At 38.0% G+C, this 21,981-nt stretch overlaps 1 protein-coding gene across 2 annotated transcripts in view; it reads left to right on the forward strand.

The window, feature by feature from the left end:
- Tmc1 (transmembrane channel like 1) overlaps positions 1 to 21,678 on the forward strand; it is a 164,910-nt gene extending 143,232 nt beyond the window's left edge. For both annotated transcript variants that reach the window (XM_010638451.2, XM_010638452.2), the window contains 6 exons: positions 4,941 to 5,008; positions 9,662 to 9,901; positions 13,324 to 13,449; positions 17,032 to 17,110; positions 17,204 to 17,255; positions 20,145 to 21,678. In XM_010638451.2, the coding sequence (XP_010636753.1) occupies positions 4,941 to 5,008; positions 9,662 to 9,901; positions 13,324 to 13,449; positions 17,032 to 17,110; positions 17,204 to 17,255; positions 20,145 to 20,164 (585 nt within the window). In that variant the 3' untranslated portion in view covers positions 20,165 to 21,678. The remainder of the gene's footprint in view (positions 1 to 4,940; positions 5,009 to 9,661; positions 9,902 to 13,323; positions 13,450 to 17,031; positions 17,111 to 17,203; positions 17,256 to 20,144) is intronic.
- The last annotated feature ends 303 nt before the right edge of the window (positions 21,679 to 21,981 follow it).

The raw sequence follows: 21,981 nt of genomic DNA on the forward strand, positions 1-21,981 counted from the left end.
GGGAAAAAAAAAAAAAAAAAAAAAAAAAAAAAAAGATTGAATTCAGAAATTCTTGGCCCTGTGAAGCTGGCTGATATTTTTAGAGGAAGGGTAAGATGGCTATCAACTGCATATTTTATTAATTCCCTTGAAATCTACTGGAGTACTAGATAATTATTATGTAGACTGGGAATGTAGTCGGTGGGGAATAAAAGGATTCACTAAACATGGCGCTTGCTTAATAAAGCCCACAGCCCAGTTGGAACCTGACAGAGACACCAACAGGAGCTGTGTAGGTTTTCAGGAAGACTTGATTCATGGTCAGGGCTTTGGTCAGTGGAGCTGCATGCATGCTGGGATTGGGGGGTGGAATGACTTCGTTTCCTGAAATAGTGGAACAGATTTCTCTGGACCCCACCAGTGCTGACTCCATGGCCAAGGTTTCCTCTGTGCTCAGCCACCTGTTGCCACAAAGTTGAAGGGCAGAAGCTCTAGCGCATGACCAGGACTTCACTTTCCCTTTCTTTGCAAATAAAACTAGCTCCACATATCTTGGAAGATACAACCTGGGGGATTGATAGCACTTGTGTGGTTTCTCTCCTCATGAGGCCTCACAAGCCACAAGAATGCAATCCAAGTCCCTTCTTAGGGCCTTCAGCATCCTGTATAATGTTTCTTTTCTTTCTTTCCAAGCTCACTTGTTACCACTGTTACTCTTTTTTTTTTTTGTAAAGCCCACAAACATAGCCTTCTGCTTTCCACTCAAACACAAGATGGTCTCTACCTTTGCACCTGGCTGTTTCCTCCTCGAGGGGCGCTGCTACCCTAGACTTTGGCAGGGCTGATTCTTCCTTGTCATGAAGGACTCAGTTAATAGTTACCCTCAGAGCTTTTCTCTAATCATCCAATGTAACATAACCTATTAGGTACTCTACACATCACCATGATGCTTTATTTTATTTTGACGTGTCCTTTAAAAATGTGCTTGTTATCTGTCTTTTTCTTTTAGAATAAAAGCTGTATGAGAACAGGAGCCCTGGCCTCTGCTATTTGTGCCACACTAGTAACTTGGTGGGTGTCATGTGTTGACTGGCTGAGTGGACTGTGTACCTCCACTTAGTGGACAGTATGTTGCCATACTCTGCCTTCTTCTTCTGAGAACGCTCTGCCTTCTTCCAGGGATCTCCTCAGGGAGCCAAGTCTGGCTTAGTGCTCCAGAGCCAGTGATTTTTCTGTCTACACCAGTGAAGGAATATTCTTCACAGCTGGTCTTCCTTCTATCTCATGCTCTCTAGATTGTGGCGGAGGCCTACATTCAAGGTGGTTCTCAGAGAGCTTCTGGTTTTCTGGCTATCTACCTTTGAGATAATGCCTTTTATTAAGTCATCCCTGTAGCCCTCACTGAAAGTGCCTTATCTTCTGAGGAGCCAGAAGCAGTTAGGTAATGCTCTTCAGTGAGCGACAGTGAGGCCATGCTATAGATCCAGGATGGTGTGTTGTGTTGCTTTCTCATTTGTTGCTATGAGGTATTCAGCTGGCTTGGTTTCATTTCTATTTTTCTTGTCTGATTCAGCTCTTCTGAGACAGACATAAAAATTGCCATTTCTTCTTAGACTATTGCTTGGTTTTTGTTTGTCCTTTATCCTTTGCTGCTTTGTTCTTAAGTGGTAGAAAATTTGAGTGTATGTATGAAGTCAATATAACATGCCCTGGGTGCACAAAAGCTGTAATTAGATGACTATAATTCATTATTTATTGAGTGCTGACAGAACTCTTGAGTTCTGTGAAGTACAGGAAGCAAGTTTCTGCTTTAGGTGGTAGAGAAACATGATTGTTTTTTTCTCATGTTACCTTTGAGGATCTTTGGAGAAAAGCTCCAGTGATCTAGGATAAACCTCCGCCTCATCCACAAAGACAGTTTAGCTCTTGGGGCTTTACACTTCACTTCTAGTTGAGAGTAGGGTTCTGTTAGTGTTCAGTGGATTCGATCCACATATTTGAGTGGAACTTCAGCTAGAGTCCTTCGTGTTCCCATTTTCATGGCCTCTTTCCTCCTCCATGGGATGCCTGTGACTCTTCTTACTGACTCTTTACCGGGCTATCTTCCTGGCTGTCACTTAGTATTTCCACATTCTCAACAAGGGAACATCATCTGGGCAACAGGATTTCTGCTTTAGTAGCTCTGGGTCGCTGCTGACTCTGGTCTGGAGACCACACTTAGAACCACTGGTCTGGAGCCACAGCCCAGGAAAGCAGCTAGAAGTGGAGTCATTCCAGCTATGGAAATTTGGGTTTGTGTAAAAAAGGTGAGGCAGATCATTGCAACGAGAATTAATTCTCTCTGAGATCTTGAATTGCATTTCAGAACACCCATAGGTTGGCAATCTGCTCCAAATAACTAAGCCTGCAAAGAAACAATGGGTCTGCCCGGCTTTTTGGTCCAGTGAGTGCCATATGTCTTCTCTGTGGGTAAACGACTGACTACCGCCCACCACAAACAGAGGTCGAAAAATAACCCAAGACCGTTTCTAATCCTGTGACTATTATGGTCCTTTGCCTAAATCTAGGTGGTTCTTCTGCTGTTGCTGACTTCTAACAATGTTGCTAAGGTGAGGGGGCCGTTAGTAAGTTTATTGTACTTCTTCCTGGAATAGCTCATGATCCTGTCTTCAAGAAAGCTCATAGCTGTCCCCAAGCATCATTTTCTTTTAAATGTTTTTTCTATTTTAGAGGCAATTGAACAAATATAGTATAAATTAATTTATATTTACTGTGATATTATTTTAATATTTTAAAATATCTTGGTTTTATTTTTGTTGTTGTTGCTGCTTTTTGGTCACGGGGATTGAGCTTAGGTCCTTCTGCTTGTGAGGCAGGTGACAGAACCACTGAGCTAAATCCCTGGGCCTATATCTCATTTTTAAAACAGTGTATTTCTAAAATAATGAATATCGAAAGTCATGTATAGCTACATAATTTTTTGCCTTCTCATGTATTTTTTGTTATAGAATGGGGTTTCCTGTGTTTACTGTATGAAGTAATAAATTTCATTTCTAATGCTTTTACACAGAAGGAGTTATTTAATAAGAATTATTAACTTTAAATCAGTAATAGGTTAGATTACAAAGTGATCTTAAAAATTATCTAGTTCAGGAGTTCGTGAAACTTTTTTTAAAGGGATACATAGTATTTTAGCTTTTGCAATCCATGTGATCTTTGTCACAGCCAATAAACTGTTGTTTTAACCCAGAACAGTCAGAGAAAATATAGTGGTATTCCAGTAAAAATGTATTTACATAAACAGATGCAATTCAGATAGGCTCGTGGGCCATGGTGTGCTGATTCCTGACATAATCCATTTCATCAATTTATCTGCTGAGCAAGGCTGGCTCTGCAGAGATCAGAGACTGGCCTGCATCACCTGGCTGGGAAATGGTGCGGCAAATTTTAATACTTGTGAGTTAATTGTACCACAGGACACTTGCTACTAGGACTTTGCTCTATTTTTTGGTATCAGGTCCATTTAGACCTGACAGTTTTTTTCTCCTGCCACTCTTGCTGCAAACACGGTGTGAGGCTAGGTGTGTCCTTTGTGCATTTTTTAGTCAAGTAGTTATGAGATCTGTCACATCAAATGACCTTCATCAGGTTTACGTGCTTGTGAAAGAGTAAAGAAACTAAATATCCAAAAGATTAAGTTTTCCCTGGCTTCTCTGGTTTGCGGGGCTAAAGCATGACACCATTCTTAGAAGGGCCAAGGTTGAAGATTTGATTCTTGAACTGACACAGAGAAATGCAGCTGCAAGGACACAAACTACCCAACTAAGCCTTTTTCAGAGGTGTTCTGTGTTCACAAGGAGATCCAGGACAGAAGTTTAGATGATCCAGAGCAAAGTGTTCCCCCAAATGTAGAAAGACTGAGTTCAAATTTTTCAGTTAAAAGCAATTCATTCTTCTCTATGGGCACATTTTTGACTGTTGATTTTAGAACAAAAATATCAACCAAATCTTTGTGCAGCCTGTGAACATTATAGAGAAGATATTTAAGTTTGACTGAATATTTTGTACATATTTTCAACAGTATCTTGAAAGAACTTATGTCAAAATTGTCCATATCATTTTTGTCCTATTTAATTTACATGGCTCTTTGCTATGTCATAATGTATCATCATTTGAGCTTGAGATTTGTATTATTGTTGTCATGGTCTACTTGCTGGTTACTTTCTGGATCCATGGTGTGTTATCCACATCTTTCAGCTGAATAGGAAAAGTGCCTCTGCCTTTGCAGAAAGTGATGGAATTGAAGCTTGGATTCATAAAAGTTTTAAGGCAAAGCAATTGAAAGTTGAGGACAGTTTTGTTGGACTCCAAATCCGAGACTCACACTCTCTTCTTACAAATATATTACAGAGACTATCTTTTACATCAGCTTATGTGTGTATGTGTGTGTGTGTGTGTGTGTGTGTATGTGTGTGTGTGTGCACGCGTGTTAGAGGAGGGAACTATTATGGGAATATATATGAGCTGAAGCCAACCCGGTCACTGCTAGGGAGCTGAAAACTTGTATGGTTTCTCTATCTTGCTTGGCCTTTTCACTTCATATTGGCTGCTCCCTTATTCACTTATCACATAGTCTTTCAATTTTTCTATCTCAAATTAAATATGAGACCATTTTATCGCTTTTGCTAATTAGCATTAATTCCACAGAGAGATGTTTTCCCGCCAGGAAGCCGAAGGTGTCATTAGGGACTCTTTGGATAGGCAGCCCTTGCACAGGTGCCCACTCTGCTTCTATTGGTAGCTCTGCCTGAGGAACAGCCTGCTGTTGCCTTGCCGAGTGTGATAGTATTATTTAGGGCATGGAGATTGGACACTGAGTAAAATGAATTCTTAAATTTCACTTGCAGTGTGATTCTCATCATTTGTGATGCTAATGCAATGAACACTTTTGTCTCTTCCAGCCTTCATACACCGAATTTGATATCAGTGGCAATGTCCTCGCGTTGATCTTCAACCAAGGAATGATCTGGTAGGCCAGCTGTTGGATAGTATATCGCTAACAAGAAAACCTCCAAGGTCATTGTTGCAGAAGGCATGGAAGTTTGGTTTCAGAGGAGACAGCAGTTTGTGAAATCTAACTCATTGTTTGCCTTTGCACAGTTTTTGTTTTCATATCTTAGATCCTTTTTTCCCAAAGCATCCCCTTGTTTTGTAGAGGGCACCTTCATCAAATCATGGGAATCTTTGTTCTGGTTGCTAGATTCACTTGAAGACTATCTTTTTCTATCCTTGTGACACCAGGATCTGATAAAGAATAATAACAATGCCACCTGTGAACTGTGAAATAAATTAACATAAACCGTTTTTAATTAACCAATTTTCTTTTCTTGTCATTGCTAAATATATTTAAAAATACATCTGAGAGCTATTTTTCAAAATATTATCTAACCAAATCCAATAGTTCTGTGGAGGTGAAACACATGGTTTGGGAAGGTCAAGTTAAAATATGATCTTCCTTCTGTAACTTGTTTTATTAGAGCCATTTGCACAGCAGAACTGTTTCTTTTGATGTGCAAAGGATTGTCATATCTTTATTAAATGGAAGCATTTTCACTGTAAATCCTGACAGGTTATGATAAGTTGATACAGTAGAAACTGTTTTTGAGTTTAAAAATTGAATCACAGCATGCGATTCATCTGGGGACCATGTGTCTTGGAAATCTGTCAGTGCTAAATAATAACACCCAACACCCAGGCAGCTGCAGTTGAGCTACTTTATGCTATGGACACGTGCCTAAAACAGTATTGTGCCACCAACCATACTACTGTCCTACCCACAAGTGCCAGGATAGCATTGGCTTTTAAACAAGCTTCAACTATTCCTTAAATCCTTCAACCATAGCTGGCCTGAGTTACTAATCCCTTGTGTGCTGATGCTGACATAGACTGGACCTCTTTGCACTGGATAAAACCATCTTGCTTTGCTGATATAAAGACCACCCTCAAGGGCACCATTGTCCTGCCATGGGACCTGTCAAATTCTGGAGTCTCCCTAGGAGAATCAATATAAAAAGCCTATGAAAAGATTATTTTCTCTGTTGTCAGATATTTAACAATGTATTCCTATACCTTCACTTTCTAAACTTTGCAAGTGTGGCTCATATGTCCAGAGAGTTGTGAAGGAGTAGAGTGCATCCTTTATTCTCCAAGTGAGAAGGAAAATCAAGGAGATCTGAGAAATAACTACTGACAGGCAACAAAGGGAGCAGCTCCTGTGGGTTCTGATCTTTACTTCCCAAGGGGGATTTGCTGTCCTGGCTGAAAATGACTAACATTACTAATGGGGTAGTGAGAAACCTCCATCTCATATCAGTAACTTTCACACAAAGTGTCACGAATCTCTCAGTCCTGGCATGTGCCAATAGACATATATTGCATGTCTGTTGTGTTCTTTCAGAGTTAAAACAATAGAATGGTCTAGAAATTCATTTCTGTCATCAGAAATGTTGTCATTGCTGCCCTCATTGGTTTTGCTTTTAAGTTTGCAACTGTTTAGTCCGTGATTGTTTATACTGAAACTCTGGAGAATCTGAAAACCTTTTCTAGTCTAGTCTTCTCATGGGCAGACCCTTTATCAAAATCTCTGCATTGTCTTTGTATTATCACTTGGTTCTGGTTAGTTTCATAAAGACTTCAAAATGATTGTTTTGTGAATATACAAAAGATATTTACATACTCCCCCAGGTTCAAGAAACAAAATCACTCTTATTGCTATTCACTGTCAAGTCAGCGCTCTGCACAAATCTTTCCTTAACTCGCAGGAGGTTGCTGCTGGGGGTGTGGTGTGGTGGGAAGTTGTGAGTGGGTACAGTGTAAGGTTAGCAGGCTCACAAGGGCCCTAACTCATAGTAGTAACCCCATTGTTTCATGACCAGTGAGGCTCTGACACCTGAAGTTAGCTATTTTCCATAAAAACAATAAAAAATTATAGAGATTTTGTATTTAAGTCCATTGTTTTCTGATTTGTAAACATTCAAATACTGCTTTAGGAATTGCTGAAGAGTGAAGCTTCTTTACACAGATGTTATTAAAGTCAAGACTTATAGATAAAATCCATTTTGTTATGATTTGTCTGAATGATCAGTCCATCTTCATTTACACGCTTATTTTTAAAGTGGAGATCCTAAATGTCTGTAATAATATTTTAAAATTATGAAATCATACAATATGTTTGCCCTAACCGGATGTAGAGAGGTGAGAGAGAACAGTGACATGAGAGAGGAGATAAATTTTGGACATTGCTCTCACACTGTCCCTTTGGGTACCCTTCTCCACTTCTGTCACCTCTCCCCTTCATTTTCTCAGTCAGTGAGGTGTGAATAATTTGTCTGACATGTACCTGTCCCTAGAGTAGTACGAGAGGCAAATGAAAGCTTTCACTTGCTTTGATCTGCGTGGAAGAAAAGCATTTCACAAGGCTAGAGTGGTACAGTGGTTTTTAACTGACAGGTGATGGGGTCAGATCTGGTTAAAGGTCTGAGTGAGCTGAGCTGATTAGTAAGTGAGGAACAGAGACATGAGAGGCATTCAGATTCAGATGTCGTTGTACCAGGATCTCTTTTTCTAGGTTATGTCTCTTAAATCATTTGTTCATAAAGTCTACGTGACATTTATGTGGAAATTTATTTATCTGTAGATGTTTGTGCATATATTGTGTGTACATGCATAGGTACATAGGAAAAATGCGTATATATGTGCATGGCGAAAAGACACATGACTTTAGTAAGTCTAGGTTTTGAATTATGTGCAAAGTTTGGTCTTAGACTCAGTCAAGTTCTGCAATAATAAAACACAACCCCAAAGTCTTAGCAACTTACAAAAAGAACATGTCCAGTGTAGGCTGGAGGAGAGCTCTGACCTTGTACTTCGTCCTCACTTTAGAGAGCCAAACTGATGGAATAAGATCTGTCTGAATGTTACTGATCGCAGTACCAGGGAGCAAAGACAAGAAAACCAGACTGGCTTTTAAAATTTCCACCCATCCTTGAGACATGTAATTTCTATGTACATTTTATTGGCCAAAACAAGTTACAAGCCCAAGGCTGACTTTTAGGATGAGGTGAGCATACTCATTTGCAAATGTCTTACACTGGAGATATGGGCATTTGGTAAAATAATCCATTGAAATGCTTGTCTGTCAATTGGGATCATCCCTACTTTACTCGTATTTTTAAACTTCCAACTTTTGCTGTTTTATAACAGTAGTACACTCTGTTGCTTCAAATTATATCCTCCCACTAAAATAAAACAAAACAAAACAGCACCACCACCACCACCACCAAAACCCAAAAAACTTTCTACAAACTTTTTGTTCAATCCACTATCACAAATATTCAGATCTGTTTTCTGGCATCCTATGAATAATAAGATGATAATCCAAATTGGGGCCAGATTCTACTTTTCAAAGGAGTGCTTTGACTATGGGTTGGTATAATATCAATTATAATAAAAATTAGTATCTTCATATAAATAAAAAATGCCTGTATTATATACCAAGGTTACACTGAATTGGTTAAACAACTACACACTCACGTATTAGAAAATGTTAAAGCTAATCAGGAAGGCTGAGAGCTTTATTATAGTTGGGACAGCTTAAAAGATAAGGATCTATCTTATTTATAAAATGAATACCCATATATCTTTTTTATGGTTTTGGAACAATATCTTGTTATTTATAATAGTTTATGGTGCTAATGAACTTTGTCACAAAAGAAAACTGAAATTTACTATGTTGAAATAATTGACAAAGTAACCAAGTGAAAGTAGCTTCACCTAACTGGCTTCTGTGTAAAAGTAATTTGCCACATACTTTTCAAAAGTCAGATACACAATGCAGTGGATTTCCTGCACGAACTAACATAAGAAAGTAAATACATAAACATATTTATAAAACATAAGTGAATGTGAGGGGTTTTCACCTTAAAAACACATAAAGCTAGCTCTAAATTATCAAGAAAATACAGCATAACTTTAGGTATAAATATGTCTTTACAATCAGCTCTACAACATTCTAAGAGCTACTACACTGAGACAGTGGTTACTATCAGAAAAAGAAAAATTATTTAAAAATTTCCCTCATTTATTAAGCAAAATCTAATTACTCATGACCAAAAGGTTAATTCAAATGTGCTGTTTATTTGAATAGAATGAGTGGTTTTAAGAGTCAATTATTACAAAATTTATAGTTTTAGATATATTAATGAATTGAGTATTAGGGGAAATGGTTTTAGAATTAGAAGAAAGAAGTAAAATAATTTTAATATGTTATTTACTCTTGTAGCTTATATTTACTAATGAAGACAGATATAGTTAGTGTTTTTTGTTTTGTTTTTTGGTACTGGGGATTGAACTTGGATCCTTGTGCTTGCGAGGCAGGCACCAGAACCACTGAGCTATATCCCCAAGTTAGTTTACAATATATTTTCTGTGAAAGACCTATGTGCACAATACCTAAAATAATGAGGGAAATGTAAAATGTGTAGAAGATGGACATAGATTAGGCATAGTTAACCATGACATGTTTCTGTGGTTGAATGTGTTTGTGTATTTTCTGCCTTTGGAAAGAAGCGCGATGCTGTGTAATGAACACCCCAAACTGAACATGGCCCTGTTTTTTTTCCAGGATGGGCTCCTTCTTCGCTCCTAGCCTCCCAGGCATCAATATTCTTCGACTGCACACATCCATGTACTTCCAGTGCTGGGCCGTGATGTGTTGCAATGTTCCTGAGGCCAGGGTCTTCAAAGCTTCCAGATCAAATAATTTCTACCTGGGCATGCTGCTGCTCATCCTCTTCCTGTCCACCATGCCTGTCCTGTACATGATCGTGTCCCTCCCACCATCTTTTGATTGTGGTCCCTTCAGGTCTCTAGTCTTTGAAATTTGACTTAGGGGTAAAGGTGGGAATAGCCATTCATTGTATGATTTAGTTTTTTTTTTTTAATGACATTTTTGGTGGCTAGAAACGAGATCCTTTAGATAGTCAGGATCATTGTGTACATGGAGAATCTTAGGCAGGTCTCATCTGTTTTCTCACTTGGTAATCATAAAAAGGAAACTAATTTATACTGCTTTAGGCTCTGCCAGGGTAAAATATGGGCACTGAAAATGAGCTGTCTCCACATTACGGGATAACTAAGAGCAATATTTAAGTATACTGGTCTGGATGTGAGAATTTTCCTAATGCTAAAACAGCACATCCAGGTACAGTGAGCTATTGCTAATCTTCATGTGTACCGTCGCCTTCAGGGGCAGGGGGAAAGTTGCTCATCTGTTACCTGGGAAGTGGAATTGGTATTAAATAGTAATAATGGCTATGATATAATAATTATATAATAATTATATGGGTCATATAATTTGTTATATGAACTGCTATGTGTTAGTAAAAAGACAAGTATGTTTCTTCTGTATATTTACCCCAAAATCACTCAGGCCAGCAATCAAGAGTCAAGAAGACCCTGATGTGAGTTAACATTGTGTTTTTCTACTGTTCTCTGTGCCAGAGTTCTCTTTTGGACACATATCAAAATTAAAGTCCCTGGGATCTGGAAGATAGAGCTTCCTTCCTTGAAATCCCTTATAACTGAATCTGTCACCCAACTATGAATTTGTGCCTGTTGGTTTACTGGCCAGTGTGAATTTGGGGGGAAGGAAATAAAAATGTAAAAAGCCATGTGAAGAGCAACCGTGATGCTATAATGACCACATGTAGTTTCCCCTTCATGCTGTCAGATCCACATTAATTAAAGTTAAAATAGTTGTTTAAAAAATGTTTATTGCCCACAGACTAAGTATGGAACTATTTTTATTCTAATCATAGCCTGAGTTACGCTTTACTAGAAAAGAAGGAAAATGCTGAGCTAGATCAAAACTGGCTGTAGTTCTGTCAGAGTCAGGACACTGATGTTGAAAAGCCCTCTTCGTGTGTGTGTGTGTGTGTGTGTGTGTGTGTGTGTGTGTGTGTACATGTGCACGTGCATATGCAAGCGGGCACATTTCCAAGTAGGCTGAAATAATGCAGACAGTGGCATCTGGAGACCAAATATGAAATTACAGTCTTCACCGAGACATTTACTTAATAAATCCCTAATGTCAGAGTACAAATTTCGAGATTATGCCCTTTAATCTTTGGTGAATTGCAAATTACCTGCATAGCTTGATATCCAGGATAAATTTTAAGGGTATTTTTAGTGCTTTAATTGGAAGTTGATTCTTCTTAGGAAAAGATCAAAAGGACCTTAGCAGTCTGAAAGAGACATCGCACGCTGTAAACATGGAGTTGCATGGTTACATGGGAGCATTCAGATTGAAAGTGGAATTAGACATGTATAATTACTGGAGATCCTCACCTGTCTGCTCTCTCTCTTGTCTCCTTTCACTGTCATACACTGAGTTACTCTGGTTTTTACTGAAAAAAGTAGTAGTAGTTTGCAACTAAGACATAGTAACAGACTTTGGCCAAGAGTTACTTAATTGGAAAACTTGGGCAAAATCACTACATAAATGTCACTACTTCTATCAAGGAAATTTAAATATTTTCAGAGGAGTCCTGGGAAATGGCTGTGTCTGTACCACTCAGGATAGCTTCTTCGCCATTCTCAGGCATTCTCAGTTTGAGATGTTTGCTTTGCCTGCCTAACGAATGTTGCCTGACCCTTCTGGCTCTGATATGGGCAGCAAACTTGAATTTGAGGTTGGTTAATGGAGACATTGCAGTGGTAACCAGGCTCTCTCAGGTACAAGTGTGCTTTCAAGTAATGTGATGCGAGTCCATTTACCTATTCAGCAAAGCCGTGCGATGAGATGTTCTAGTATTTTCTGGTTTTATAAGACCTAGCTAGTGAGGACGAATTTTCTAGAAAATTCTCCCCATAGCTAGTAAATGAACTTATTTTAATCATGGGACAGTTTAAAGACAATTTTTTGATGTCCTGACAATTCTTTTAACTCTTCTGTCATATTTCCTGAAACTTGATGTTTCAGACAATTATTCTAATTATCATATTTCCCAAAACTTGATGTCCTCTCACCGTGTGTGCCAATAACTCTGTACAGATTGTAGTTCTCAGAAGCCCCTTGAGTACATTATGGCAATTTATTTTAAAATGCATTTTCATTTAATGCATTTCATTTCATAATGGTATGTATTTATCTTAGATAATCTGGATATTTTTGATATTTTAACATTAATGCAAAGGCTGCCCACCATCTCAGAGACAAGATATAATGGTTCTCAACACTTTGGTATTATGTATTTGCATTTTCCTTTAAGTAGATTTTTAAATAAGTAAGATCATGAACTAGGTATAGGTTTATATTTGGAGTCACTCTGTTGAAAGAGAGTATTAATTAGATCTGAAAGAAAAAAGCTGATCTGAGATTGTGGATCATGTTCATTCAGTAGTTGAAAAAATTTACAGATTGAAAGATAAAAGCAAGACTAAATATTATTGTTTGTTACAACTTTTAATCTAAGGATACCTACAATTCATTGAAACAACTTGTCACTGTAGAATAAAAATTACAGAAAAGAAAACTTGGCACAGGAATATTTCATTACCCTTCTAGATACATCCTCTGCCAAGTTCACACATCCTGCTCTCGGTGCTCCAGTTCATCAGAGCTGGTTTTTCTGTAAACTGGGTGGGGTCTTAGTGGATGTACTTTGGTAATCTTCAGCGGAAGAAGAAAGACTGCAAGGGGGAAAGAGCTCATCGCTCTGTGGTTCTCTGATGAAGGAGGCCTGGTGGAAAAGGAGATGGAAGCTTCTGGGTGGAAAGAGATGCTGGATTATTTGTGAATTTTATTCCACTAGGGTATTTCTTGAGCTGGTTTCCAAAGCCAGTTAAAAGTTGAATGCACTGTGTACTCAGTTCAAAGAGCACATTTCCCCACGAGAACAGCTGGATGAGGGGCAGACTTATGAGTTACTTAAAACTGCATTTCAGTCAAAATCCCAGAAATGTAATGTTAAAAAACTTCTCCAAATGCTTTGGTTAATTTCCTAACTTCATGGACTCTGTGTGCATGCGTGCATGTGCGTGCGTGTGTGCATGTGTGTGTGTGCACACGTGTGTGTGCCCTGGGATAACATTTCTCACATTATATTGTATTCACATATTGACAAGATAGATCAAAGTATCAGGAGACATAGCTAAACAAGTTCCCTAACCTGCAAGGATAACTAGATAGTAGTATATATGAGAAACAGTTCTAGTTTTCCTGCTGTAACCAGAATTTTCCATTTATTTTATATATTTTTTTTCTCCCTTTTTTTTTCTTCCCAGTGGCAAAAACAGAATGTTTGAAGTCATCGGTGAGACTTTGGAGAATGACTTCCCAAGCTGGATCGCGAAGATTTTAAGACAGCTCTCTAACCCCGGGCTGGTCATTGCTGTCATTTTGGTGATGGCGTATGTACTTCTCCTTCTCTTAGAAGGAGCCTTTATAATTTGCTTTCTGGCTCCTTTGAAGTTCCTGCCTTTCACTTCTTTCCCTCTCCCAGGGGTTGTGCTGTAGCCTAACCAAATTCAGCTCTGATGACATGGTTGTGGGAGCTAAAATTCATGAGCCATATTCTGATCCTGTTGGATGAAATTCACAGACATCTGCATCTGTCTTGCCTCCCCAGGATTATAAGATTTGTTCCCAAGTAACCAAAATAATTATCAGTAAACAGCTAAAGCAGGGAAAACATAGATGCCAAATCTAATCAGCACATTGAGATTCCCTCCACAGTGCGGCCCCCACCTCTGCTCCAGAAAACAGATGGCTGTGAATATAGAGCAATGATTGGTCTCTAAGGTAATATTCCTTTGGAGGCCTTGTCAGCTCTATCTGAATGCTAAACCCTTATAGGCTTGTCCACTTTGTGGCCTGTGGGTTTGACAGGTCTGGCTTGTCTTGGGCTGCACTGAATGCAAAGAAATTATCTTAGGCCCAACATAAAATTCATAACTGTCATTAATGTATGTAAGTAACAAAGCTTCTGCAGGTTGGACACAACTGTGAGGGGTCTTTGGAATTGCCCTGTCTTTGTTTTTAGAAAGCCATCAATAACTATTGTCCATTCTAAGAGAATCAGAGTGCTGGAGGGTCTTGGAAAGGTACCTTAGTCTATCCCTTCAAAATCAGAAGTGATTTCCAAAAAAGAAATTGATGGGTTCTTTGTTCTCATATAACTCCTCTTGACTTCTGATTTTTGGCCACAACAAGTAAACTCACATTCTAAGTAAAAATACATACTTGCTATAAAACAGCCAAGAAAAGTGGACTTTCTTTCAGCCTCTCATCCCCATCAAATAGGAAGTCTGTCAGCTATGGAGGGTGGGCAATAAACCACCTCCAGAGACCAGTTTGGAACAAAGTTGATGTAAAGGGTTGGATTTGTTTCACAAAGGTAAAATGAGGAAATCTGGGGAAGGAAATGCCCACTGGTATGAAGTAAACAAGCTGGGATTCTGAACTAGATATTGTTTGTATTAGCACTGGCATGGTCCACAGCTACATAAGGCGGTGAGGGAACGGGTCGTATTCTTCAATTTTATAAATTAAAAAACAATTTAGAGTTCTGATCTTCCCTAAGAGTGAACGGTTGTAACTGGGTAATAGCAGGACTTGAAGCAAAGCTCTTTCCAGTAAATCCAATACTAACTGCTTTACAACATGATGCCTTCTGTGAGGGAGAACTAATAACCACAGGGATGATTACACACTGAAACATTACTATTATGTGTTACTGAACCTTGATCATGGGGTGGTATTGAGAGTCTGATAGTAAATCTTTGGCACAGATATATTAGAAAATAACCTGCTGGACACAGCTTGTTTCACCAGATGGCCCTTGAAGAGATTTTCTTTCTCTACAGTTTTTCTGAATACAGTGGCTTCAGGAAGCATGTTAATAACTATCACGTGGGTGTAGATAATCAAGGTCCTTCACTTGCATAGATGCGGTCATGTTTAAAACACACACACACACACACACACACACACACACACACACACGAGCGCACAATTTAAAGGTCTGATTCTAATACAATATCCTTAATCTATTGAGAGATAGATTTTTTTTAAAAAGAAGGAGTAACATAGTTTGGACACCACTCCTGAAGATGTACTACACCGGCTCTAGAATGTGGGGAGGGAATGAACTGTGCCCTTGTTCTAAACGCCAGTCACACGTGGACTCATTTACTCGCACATGTCTTCAGGAAGTAGGTTTTGTTAATCATATTACCCACAGCACATGGAAGGTCTGCCCCAAATCGAGTGGCTAATAAGTGGAATTCAAATGGATATCTTCCTGCCCCTGTTTTCAACTCCCTCCACTAAACCGAGTTTGGGATCTGTGGGAACGTCAGAAGGGCTGGGGCTGTTTGGGAAGGGCGGCCTAAACCCAAGCAATGCTTTTCTTAAAAGCCCAGATACAGGCCAAGAGAGACAAAATTTAGGACTTCACATAAATACTTATATAAACATTCAAAACTGAAAAACTATTCTGAGCTCATTAGCCACACAAAATAGTCTGGGAACTGAATTTAGCCTGGAGGCCATGGCTTGATAGTCCTTGATATGGACAGCTCAGAAGAAAGCTGGCAGCATGTAAGGGTCGAACAGATATCCAGAAAGATTGATTTTAACCCTGAGGTCTTGATATAAAATTCAAATTTCAGTTTATTGCCGATTTGAATTTTTTCAAATCCTGAGGTCTCATCTTCCACTTTATGAAGCCCAGTCACTTAGCGTGGCTTTTTATTACCTTTAATTAGTGAATGTTACACGCATTTGAATCATATTAAATGAACCAATGGATCATATTAAGTCTGTGTGGGTGGTTTTAGGGTATCTGAGTAGAATTTGGGTTAGTTCCCTGAAGGCAGGGTTGTTCTCTTGAAGACTGGGATGTGATTAGTGAGGAAGACTCATTGAGGGTGCCTTCCAAGGTGTGAAGAAAGTGAGGGACAAACAGAATTCCAGCTATTGCCCTGTGAGATCTTTGAATTTACCTATCTAAATCCAGGAAATTTTCAAGAAAATTCTTATAATACACGTACACGCCTGTATACACACACACACACACACACACACACACACACACACACACACACACACATTTACTGAACACCTGTTTCATGCCGAACATTGTTCCCAGAAGTCTCATGTGTGTAATTTCAGTCAAACTCTGCTTAATCATAGAAGGGATAAACAGATCCAGCTATACCATACCAATAACTGCACAGCTAGCACCAGATGGCTCATAAGGGTTATTATCTGGCATGTTGGTGAGCAGGGGAAAAGTGTTCACTATTTGATTATTTGCAACAAAGAACAATATCCGTCACTTATTTTTTGCTCAGTTTTTTTCTCTTGTTCATTTTGCCTTAACAAAAGATGAACATATTTATTTTTGCAGAATTGTTGGTTTGGATTTTGTTCTTCCTATAAACATGTGTCACTTAAAATCCAAAATTATACCTTCATAAAACATTTTCTCCTGGAAGAAGGGGGAAATGAAAACAGCAGATTTTAGGGGGGAAAACCCTCCATGTTAATTAACCAGGCTTATGAAGATTGTATTCAAAGGAGGCAGAAAGAAATTTTTCTCTTTGTTCTTTATATTCCCCATACTTCAGTAGATTTTCCATTTTCTTGGGTGTCATTGCCATTAATTTAAAATGTTGCTTTTAATTATAATTTAAGCTTATTTTCGTACATTCCAGGAAGAAGCTAATTGAGGTAGTATGGAACAGTAACTAGAGCGCCAAGCCGAGGAAAAAGAGCCTTTGGCCCAACTTTCCAGCTCTATCCTAGTTTCTGTGTAACTCTTTACCTCTCTTGACTTCAGCTTTTGGCTACAAAATAATAAATTTTTGAGTAGGAAAATATCTTAATGTCCACTCTCATGTTAACATTCATGATTTAGTTAATGTAAGTATAAGAAGTATCCTGAGGAACTAAAAAGTGCCAAGAATTTTTTTTTTTTTAATATTTAGGTTGACCATCTATTATCTTAATGCTACTGCCAAGGGCCAGAAGGCAGCAAATCTGGATCTAAAAAAGAAGATGAAAATGGTAGGATGCAGTTTACTTCGTGGAAACATTGTCTTGATCAATGTCAAGTTGTACAAAACACCAGGAAATCTGATTTTCTTTTTTATTGTACAGCAAGCTTTGGAGAACAAAATGCGAAACCAGAAGATGGCAGCTGCACGAGCAGGTTAGAGCTCTATTCCAGTTTTTACTTTTCCACTTACAGTGTGGTTTTCTTTTTTTCTCCAAATGGGCATCTGATGGTGAGTGGGATGCTTGCTCTTAGCAAGACATCCCACAGTCCTCCATGTCTTTAATCCTCCTCATGCATCCTCAGGGGGGCCATTTGTTTTATAGAGGAAGGAAAAAAGAGAGAAGGAAAAAATCAGGAATGTAAACTTAGCAGTAATTATTTTTAGAAAGTGATCTTGAAAATTGACAAATTGACAGAAAATGATGAAAACAACCCTCTAGTCATATACAAATAATGACTACAATCAGGACTCATTTTGACTATTTTTATGCATGGAAGGAAGAGTACAGATCCCAAAAGGACGTGCCTCTCAGCTCACCACCATTTCCGGGTGCCATTTCTGATTCATTATCCTTTCTTTTTAAAATCTTAACTTTTATTTTATTATTTATTTTTATTTTTTGGTACCGGGAATTGAACTCAGGTCCTGTGCTTGCAAGGCAGGCAGCGGAACCACTGAGCTAAATCTCCAGCCCCAAATCTTCTTAACTTTTAAAATGCAGTCAGCCCTTTCCTTGCAGAGGGTTCCTCACTACAGATTCAACCAACCAACTCTGTACTGAAAATATTTGTAAAAAAGCATCGTGATTGCATTAAACATATTCAGACTCATTTTTCCTTTCATTATTCCCTAAACAATACAGCAGTGGAACTATTCACATAGCTTCTACATTAAATATTGCGAGTAATGCACTGATGACTTAACGCACACAGGAGGATGTGTGTTGGTTATATGCAAATATTACATCATTTTGCATAAAAGATTAGAACTTTCTGAGACTTGTGTAACCATGAGGAGATGAGGAAAGCTCGGAACCAATCCCAATAGATGACTCTATTTGAATAAAGCAGATTCCTATTTGCTAAATTAAGGATGTGCTTTGGGCCCCCCATGGAAAAATGGTACCTAAAATCTTCAGTGAAACAACTTTTATATTAGCAGATTTTTTCTCCTCTGTAAATAATTTTTAAAAATGCAGCTCAAGTTGGATTAATTTAAAACAGAGAAGTGTACTGATGTACACAAATAGACAGGGTAGTGGTCTGTATAGCTTCAGGGCACTATTATCCCTAAATAAAGAATGTGGTTGTAGCGGAGTCCATTTCTCTGTGAGTCTCTCAGGACTAATCTGTGGGCGTTTATGGCAGCAGGAATGGATCCGGCCACTTCCAAGGCCATGACCTTAGAGCAAAATTCCCAAAGGAAATCTGAGTGTGAGTTTAAGTTGCCCCTGGGAAAAGCAAGAGAACTTTTCTGGAAACTCCCCAGTGTCTTCTCCTTGGATTGACCCCATATGGGTCATGTAGCCATCTTTCAACCACAGGCTGTGTCTTGGAGAGAGCATGGTAAGTTGTGGAAGACAGTCAGGACGCCTTTGGGACAGGGCCGGTCAGATTCTCTAAAGTTCGTGGGATGCACTGGGGAGGGTACATCTCTTTAAGAAAAGAGAAAAAGGTGCGAGGTGACCCTAAACAATGTATGTTTAAGACATTGCATTTTTGTTGCAATTTCTGACTTTTATTATCAGTTAATTATTAACTACAATAGAGATAAGAATTTGGCTTTTTTCATACCCAATCTTTCTGTACATTGTATCATACAGTTATATTATTATTTTTGTTGGGACAATTAGTTTTATTATGAACATTTACATGATTGAAGTAGGTAGTAGATGTTGGATTTCACATACTCACTATATCTTTGGGAATCACAATTGTCTATTTTAAAATTTTTATTATTTTCCTATTTATTTACCAAAAATTCAATCTCTGTGTCTCTGCGGTGTATTGACTTAAACTTTTAATATGTCCATTCGTACTGGCTTTCTCATTCACTTTATTTCTTTGGAGAAATGTTTCCCAGACTCTTCTGAACTTTTTCAGTCTCAGCTAGTTCCCTTTTTACGTTTGCTGTGTAGCTGTGATTCCTGATTCCCTTTATGCTGTTTAGCAGGGTCTTTATCCTTCTAGTCTGTCTTTAATATCTTAGCTTCCATTTTCTTCACCTTCTTTCTTAGCTTGTTCACGTGTTTGTGACAAAAAAGAACAGGTCTAGAAAATGCCCAACTAATAAAAATAATATTCTTTAAGAATAAATTGCTTCAGACATTTCCCATCGCATTCTAGATTTGAGAATTGCTATCAGGCAGTCTGAAACTATTTTGATTCTCAATCTTCTTGAGTGGCTTGTATTTTTGATAGTCTGTTTTATCTATGTAGAAAGTTGGAGGATCTACTTCTTATCTCTAGTGTCCTGAATTTCATGATGATTTGTCTGCTGTGGATTTACTTTTTATTCTCTATAGTTTCATCAGTAGGCCTTTTCTTTCTAGAAATTTATGTTTTTTAATTGCATGGAATTTTCTGGAACTAATTTGTTATCATATTAGTGCTAAAAATGATGAGTGGAAAATTCTGCCTTCGAAGATCAGAATTCTAAAGTTTAGTGTTACCTTTATGGTTTTAAAGCATGGTGTAATGCTATAGCATGTTATTTACCTGTTGCTTTCCCATAGTATTCACAGTTGCTCTTTGGACCACAGGAACTCTTATCTTAAAAATTTAGAGGGAATGGATTTCTGTATTTATTGCATGTGACAGTTAATAACTTGTTACCAGATAAACAGAACTTCCACTCTCCTGTCTTTAGAATTTCTCAGGACTTTGTAAAACAAGCAATTAAGTATATAAATGCTAAGTGTAATAGAAATGTGGAACATATTTGGAAAAGAGAGATGTTAGGTCACTTTACTCAAAATCACTAAGCTCCTTGAAAACTAAATTTTTGTTTGACTCTTCTTCATTTCTCTTTTTCGAAAACAGCTGCAGCTGGTGGACAGTAGCATTCACAGATGTTCTGGAGGCCCAGAGGTACTCGTTCCCTTCCGGGTTTACAGTAACACCCAATGTGAAATCTCAGAGAACAAGCTTTGGGGACTGCTGTCCTCCTATACTACCCCGGATGGATTATCAGCGTTGTGCTTATCAATTAAGGCATTGTCAGTCCTCCCGGGGCAAGAAAAATCTCCATCTTCCTCCAAATTAAAGATTGGTTCTTGCACTCCCATTTTCTCCCCTGTCCTATTTCCCTGACATTTTCCCTAGCAAGTTGAGTTTAAAAGTGGTTGTAATCCAGTGATATAAGATAATGGACATAACAGGCGAGTTAATTTTTAAAGAATTTACTTATATAGACTTTCACTCCATATGTTTGTTTTATTTTAGTTTTCTTGGATTGGGAATAGGAATATATCACCCATTTCGTATAAATTCAGAAATATTTGCATGAAATACTCATAATCATTCATTAACTTACTTTTTTTCTGGGTCCCCATTCATGGCCCTCACAAATATATAGATCTGAGATATTTTTATTGGCCACTGGATTCATTATGAAAAAGAATAGACTTTTAAAATGAAAAATTTTATGAAAGTTTAAGCCAAGTGTTGGCTTAAATGTGTTTGAGGGAGTATATGGATCTTAGACTACTGGTAGATTCTTCATGAGTCTACAAATGAAAAAGAGAAAGAAAGAAAGAAAGAAAAAAGAAAGAAAGAAAGAAAGAAAGAAAGAAAGAAAGAAAGAAAGAAAGAAAGAAAGAAAAGAAGCTGCGACTGCTGTCCTATCACAGACTATTCTTTTGGCCTCCAATGATTATATTTCCTGAGTTTAAGTTCCAGTAGTCTAATTTATCTTTGCTTTTTTTGTTATTGTTAAGGATAGGAAGACACTCTTTTATTGGGATCTTTAGCTTACAGATTTGTTTAAGCACTGTTAAAATTTGGGCTGACTTTGACTAGTAGCACCCAGTGCCCTCCTAGTCTTGTGTTGTGACTTCCGCTGCATTTCATAACTCACCATGGCCCTTTCCGGAATAAGGCCAATTTGCCTGCCATTCCCAGCAATTGACCTTCTGATTTTTATCTTCAATGTCTCCTTTTCACTCTTACTGGCAATAGAATAACAAAACTCTCCCCCTGCCAATTCTAGATTTATTTTCTCTAGTTACCTTGTCCAGATTAATGTCTCTTCTTAATCTCATCACTCACTGCCCTGGACTTTTAAGTCTTTAATTGAGAGTGCATTGTTTTTATTGATTTTAATGAAGTTTGTAAAGCTTCTTTATTTATGTTTCTTCATGCACGGCTTTTCTTTCCTACCCAGATTGTGAGCTCCTTATGAGCAGTGATCACATCTTCTAATTCTTTTATGTGCCTAGTATAGTGCTATGCACAGGTAGGTGATGAATAAGTGCTTGTTAATTAAATTGAATCAATTTAAGTTACAGCAGTTGTGTTATGAAGCAAAAACTTCTGTTATCTGAATGAAAAAATGTTACCATGATGTAAAAAATGGGTTATCTGTTGATATGCTCTTTATTATCTCATTGGGTTATGAAGTAGATGAATAAATAAAGTTAATACTTATTTCTATCAACTTGGATAAGTTTTTCACTGTATGGTAATAAGATCAGGGGATTAATTTGTTGTATTGCCAAATTTACAATGTGGATGATATCTCCTGCTCTTGATCGACTTCATATGGGTAATGGGAGATGACAGACCATCTCTAAAGACATTCATCTCCCAAAGACACATACTTTTAGAACAAATGTCAGTGTTATAAATATTCAGTCACGATAGATCAAATTTTGACTTA

The sequence above is a fragment of the Fukomys damarensis genome, unplaced genomic scaffold (genome assembly GCF_012274545.1).
Source record: "Fukomys damarensis isolate Sample0158 unplaced genomic scaffold, DMR_v1.0_HiC HiC_scaffold_31, whole genome shotgun sequence".
NCBI classification, from domain to species: Eukaryota; Metazoa; Chordata; class Mammalia; order Rodentia; family Bathyergidae; genus Fukomys; species Fukomys damarensis.